We start from the raw sequence: 5780 nt of genomic DNA, 5'->3' as shown, positions 1-5780 counted from the left end.
CTTTCATATAACGTACGTCCTTAAATACAACGTGCAAATCCTTCATATCCATACAATCCAGTTTATATCGATATACGTCTCCCGTGAAAGACAACCTGCCGAGTACCTATCCATGTAGTTGGATCGTAGGAATGTAAATCGATATAGTAGATGAATCGTTACACCCCTAATAGGTGTGTATATATATATAGGTGTATATATATATACCAACAATTTTGCCTACGTTTGTATGTATACCTCTATATATATATATATAGAGGTATACATACAGATGTAGGCAAAGTTGTTGGTAACGTTCCGTTAAGAAAGAAAAACCCACAATAGTCACTGAAATAACTTGAAACTGACAAAAGTAATAATAAATAAAAATTCACTGAAAATTAACTAATGAAAATCAGATATTGTTTTTGAATTATGGTTCAACAGAATCATTTAAAAAAACAAACTAATGAAACTGGCCTAGACAAAAATGATGGTTCCCTTAACTTAATATTTTGTTGTACAACCTTTTGAGGCAATCACTGCAATCAAGTGATTTCTGTAACTCTCAATGAGACTTCTGCACCTGTCGACAGGTATGTTGGCCCACTCCTCGTGAGCAAACTGCTCCAGCTGTCTCAGGTTTGAAGGGTGCCTTCTCCGAATGCATGTTTCAGCTCCTTCCACAGATGTTCAATAGGATTTAGATCAGGGCTCATAGAAGGCCACTTCAGAATAGTCCAATGTTTAGTTCTTAGCCATTCTTGGGTGTGTTTAGCTGTGTTTTGGGTCATTATCCTGTTTGAGGACCCATGACCTGCAACTGAGACCAAGCTTTCTGACACTGGGCAGCACATTTCGCTCCAGAATGCCTTGATAGTCTTGAGATTTCATTGCACCCTGCACAGATTCAAGACACCCTGTGCCAGATGCAACAAAGCAGCCCCATAACATAACCGAGCCTCCTCCATGTTTCACATTAGGTACAGTGTTCTTTTCTTTGGATGCTTCAGCTCTTCGTCTGTGAACATAGAGCTGATGTGACTTGCCAAAAAGCTCCAGTTTTGTCTCATCTGTCCAAAGGACATTCTCCCAGAAGCTTTGTGGCTTGTCAATATGCATTTTGGAAAATTCCAGTCTCGCTTCTTTATGATTTGGTGTCCTCCTGGGTCGTCTTCCATTAAGTCCACTTTGGCTCAAACAGTGACAGATGGTGCAATCTGACACTGATGTACCTTGACCTTGAAGTTCACCTCTAATCTCTTTGGAAGTTGTTCTGGGCTCTTTGGTTACCATTCGTATTATCCGTATCTTCAATTTGTCATCAATTTTCCTCTTGCGGCCACGTCCAGGGAGGTTGGCTACAGTCCCATGGATCTTAAACTTCTGAATAATATGAGCAGCTGTAGTCACAGGAACATCAGGCTGCTTGGAGATGGTCTTATAGCCTTTACCTTTAACATGAAGGTCTATAATGTTCTTTCTGATCTCCTGAGACAACTCTCTCCTTAGCTTTCTGTGGTCCATGTTCAGTGTGGTACACACCATGATACCAAACAGCACAGTGACTACTTTTCACCCTTTAAATAGGCAGACTGACTGATTACAAGTTTGAAGATACCTGTGATGCTATTTACAGGACACACCTTAGTTTAACATGTCCCTATGGTCACATTATTTTACATCTTTTCTAGGGGTACCATCATTTTTGTCCAGGCCAGTTTCATCAGTTTGTTTTTTAAAATGATTCTGTTGAACCACAATTCAAAAGCAATGTCTGATTTTCATTAGTTCATTTTCAGTAAATTTTTATTTATTATTACTTTTGTCAGTTTCAAGTTATTTCAGTGACCATTGTGGGTTTTTCTTTCTTTAACGGAAGGGTACCAACAATTTAGCCTACGTCTGTATATATAGGAAGAAACTCAGAAAGATGTCAAAACAAATCAAACAGTTCTTCTCCATGTGAGGTTGGAATCCAGTCAAGGTTGTGATGAACCGGTGATGAACTCTGTGTCTGGTCCTCTGGTCCTCAGGGGTCCCAACGTCTCCGGGAGGAAGAGGAAGCACGAGGAGGACGAGCGCCAGACCATCCCCAACATCCTGCAGGGAGAGGTGGCCCGCCTCGACGTCAAGTTCCTCGTCAACCTGGACCCCTCGTTCTGCAGCAACAACGGCACCGTGCACCTCGTCTGCAAACTGGGTAAACCTGGTCCTGCATGGGCCTGAGACCTGCACCAGTAAACCTGGACCTGAACCAGTAAACCTGGACCTGAACCACTAAACCTCATTAGAACCAGAAGTGGTTCTAATGAAGCAGATGAACCCTGATAACAGATGTTCTATGTTGTCTCCGTGTTGACTGAGTCTAACAGCAGCTTGTGTTTGTTCTGTTCTCAGATGATAAGAACCTCCCCAGTGTTCCTCCTCTGCAGCTCAGTGTTCCTGCTGATTATCCCGATCAGAGTCCATACTGGGCCGACGACGGGGACCAGTACGGTGAGACCATCTTCATCACACATGACTCCTCCTCACCGTGGTTAACGGGACTGTTGACATCACTCTCCTGCTCAGAAACTGCTATTAAAGATCTTTGTTTAGCTTTTTAAATCATCTAAACAGCAGTCAAAGGTGCATCTATAAACGGAATTTAGATCGTATAAAGTTACAGGATCACTGGGGGTGGGGGGACGACGACAATAGATTCACCTCTGTATCGCCGTTTTTTATTTGAATGATTTCTAACCAGATGTTTTAACACCAGAATGGATATATCTGCTTCATCTGAGTCTATCTGGAGCTAGAAGGAAGTTACCGCTTTTATTGTGGTAGTCTGAGTAACGTGACGTCATATCTTTTATTGTGGTAGTCTGAGTAACGTGACGTCATATCTTTTATTGTGGTAGTCTGAGTAACGTGACGTCATATCTTTTATTGTGGTAGTCTGAGTAAGGTGACGTCATATCTTTTATTGTGGTAGTCTGAGTAACGTGACGTCATATCTTTTATTGTGGTAGTCTGAGTAAGGTGACGTCATATCTTTTATTGTGGTAGTCTGAGTAAGGTGACGTCATATCTTTTATTGTGGTAGTCTGAGTAACGTGACGTCATATCTTTTATTGTGGTAGTCTGAGTAACGTGACGTCATATCTTTTATTGTGGTAGTCTGAGTAAGGTGACGTCATATCTTTTATTGTGGTAGTCTGAGTAACGTGACGTCATATCTTTTATTGTGGTAGTCTGAGTAAGGTGACGTCATATCTTTTATTGTGGTAGTCTGAGTAAGGTGACGTCATATCTTTTATTGTGGTAGTCTGAGTAAGGTGACGTCATATCCGTTCTGTATCCGTCAACCAAAACAAAGCTCAGAGAGTGTAAATTGTTGGAGGGTCGTCGTGGATACGACCTGCACCCTCACATGTTATCTCCAGCGTGGTAAACACTACACATCACCAGGACATAATGTGAAAGGTAAAATGAAGTCTGCTGTAACTAACTGGGCTGTCTCAGTATTTATTGATCGGCCGTGTTGATCGATAAGGTGGTGATGATGATGATGATGATGATGATGATGATGATGATGATGATGATGATGATGATCATGATCATGATCACGTGACCCGTCTTATGCTCCACCAGGTGCCAACAGCTTCCTGCAGACGGTCCACAGAAACATGACGTCCAAACTGCTGCAGCTTCCTGACAAACACTCGGTGACGGAGCTGCTCAACACCTGGGCTCAGAGCGTCCGCCAGGCCTGTCTGTCAGCCGCCTGAAGCCCCGCCCACCAGGCCTGTCTGTCAGTCGTCTGAAGCCCCGCCCACCATCGACACCACCTGCTGCACACAGTGACTCCACCTCCTCAGTGACTCCACCTCCTCAGTGACTCCACCTCCTCTGACTCACACTATGTTTACATGGACACTACCGTCTGATCAGACCTGTTGGACATTTCACTGCCATAAATAATGAGCAGCTGTTGTGCCCCACGCTCATCCTAGTCCCTGAACGCCCCATCAGGTGGGGACGTTATCATGTGGTCTGATAATGACATTATTCCTGATGCATTGTGGGTAAACATGAATCTCTGTGTAGACCCTCTCGTCCCCGCTGCATCCGGAGAGGACTTCAACAGAAGCAGACTGTATATATACGATGAACTGTTGGTCTGACAGCGTCCACACAGGAAACAGGAAGGGAAACAGAGGAACCAGACCAGCATGTAAACAGCCCGGCGGTCATTTATCCTGATATATATTCTGCTCCCTGAACGCACCACATTGCTTCTGTTTCTTCTTTAGTTGGAATGAGTTCCTGTTTGAGATGTCAGTTCAGTTTTGTACCACAGAAGAAGAGCGCTGTTGTAAAGAAAAACTCTAACTTTGCTTTTCAGAGTGAAAATATAAATGTATTTTTTTGCTATCATAAATAAAAAAACAAAAACTTTTCAGTTCAACTTTTTAAATACTCTGATCACTACCTGCTCAGGTACTCTGATCACTACCTGCTCAGGTACTCTGATCACTACCTGCTCAGGTACTCTGATCACTACTTGCTCAGGTACTCTGATCACTACTTGCTCAGGTACTCTGATCACTACCTTCTCAGGTACTCTGTTCACTACCTATTCAGGTACTCTGTTCACTACCTTCTCAGGTACTCTGATCACTACCTGCTCAGGTACTCTGATCACTACCTGCTCAGGTACTCTGATCACTACCTTCTCAGGTACTCTGTTCACTACCTATTCAGGTACTCTGTTCACTACCTTCTCAGGTACTCTGATCACTACCTGCTCAGGTACTCTGATCACTACCTGCTCAGGTACTCTGATCACTACCTTCTCAGGTACTCTGATCACTACCTTCTCAGGTACTCTGATCACTACCTGCTCAGGTACTCTGATCACTACCTGCTCAGGTACTCTGATCACTACTTGCTCAGGTACTCTGTTCACTACCTGTTCAGGTACTCTGTTCACTACCTTCTCAGGTACTCTGTTCACTACCTTCTCAGGTACTCTGTTCACTACCTATTCAGGTACTCTGTTCACTACCTTCTCAGGTACTCTGATCACTACCTGCTCAGGTACTCTGATCACTACCTGCTCAGGTACTCTGATCACTACCTTCTCAGGTACTCTGATCACTACCTGCTCAGGTACTCTGTTCACTACCTTCTCAGGTACTCTGATCACTACCTGCTCAGGTACTCTGATCACTACCTGCTCAGGTACTCTGATCACTACTTGCTCAGGTACTCTGATCACTACCTTCTCAGGTACTCTGATCACTACCTGTTCAGGTACTCTGTTCACTACCTTCTCAGGTACTCTGATCACTACCTGTTCAGGTACTCTGTTCACTACCTTCTCAGGTACTCTGTTCACTACCTGCTCAGGTACTCTGTTCACTACCTTCTCAGGTACTCTGATCACTACTTGCTCAGGTACTCTGTTCACTACCTGTTCAGGTACTCTGTTCACTACCTTCTCAGGTACTCTGATCACTACCTTCTCAGGTACTCTGATCACTACTTGCTCAGGTACTCTGTTCACTACCTGTTCAGGTACTCTGTTCACTACCTTCTCAGGTACTCTGTTCACTACCTGTTCAGGAACTCTGTTCACTACCTTCTCAGGTACTCTGTTCACTACCTTCTCAGGTACTCTGTTCACTACCTTCTCAGGTACTCTGATCACTACCTGCTCAGGTACTCTGTTCACTACCTGTTCAGGTACTCTGTTCACTACCTGTTCAGGTACTCTGTTCACTACCTGTTCAGGTACTCTGTTCACTACC

The 5780-nt window shown here is 43.8% G+C and overlaps 1 protein-coding gene across 1 annotated transcript in view; it reads left to right on the top strand.

The window, feature by feature from the left end:
* The window catches only part of LOC141763891 (mediator of RNA polymerase II transcription subunit 15-like), a 9947-nt gene extending 5522 nt beyond the window's left edge, over positions 1-4425 (top strand). Inside the window, exons 4-7 of the mRNA XM_074628666.1 lie at positions 2016-2182; positions 2380-2478; positions 3619-3837; positions 3872-4425. Of these exons, the coding sequence (XP_074484767.1) occupies positions 2016-2182; positions 2380-2478; positions 3619-3755 (403 nt within the window). The 3' untranslated portion in view covers positions 3756-3837; positions 3872-4425. The remainder of the gene's footprint in view (positions 1-2015; positions 2183-2379; positions 2479-3618; positions 3838-3871) is intronic.
* Positions 4426-5780: the final 1355 nt, after the last annotated feature.

The sequence above is a fragment of the Sebastes fasciatus genome, unplaced genomic scaffold, assembly GCF_043250625.1.
Source record: "Sebastes fasciatus isolate fSebFas1 unplaced genomic scaffold, fSebFas1.pri Scaffold_93, whole genome shotgun sequence".
NCBI classification, from domain to species: domain Eukaryota; kingdom Metazoa; phylum Chordata; class Actinopteri; order Perciformes; family Sebastidae; genus Sebastes; species Sebastes fasciatus.
Note: the sequence above shows the minus strand (reverse complement) of the source record. Positions and strands in the feature narration are given on the sequence as shown.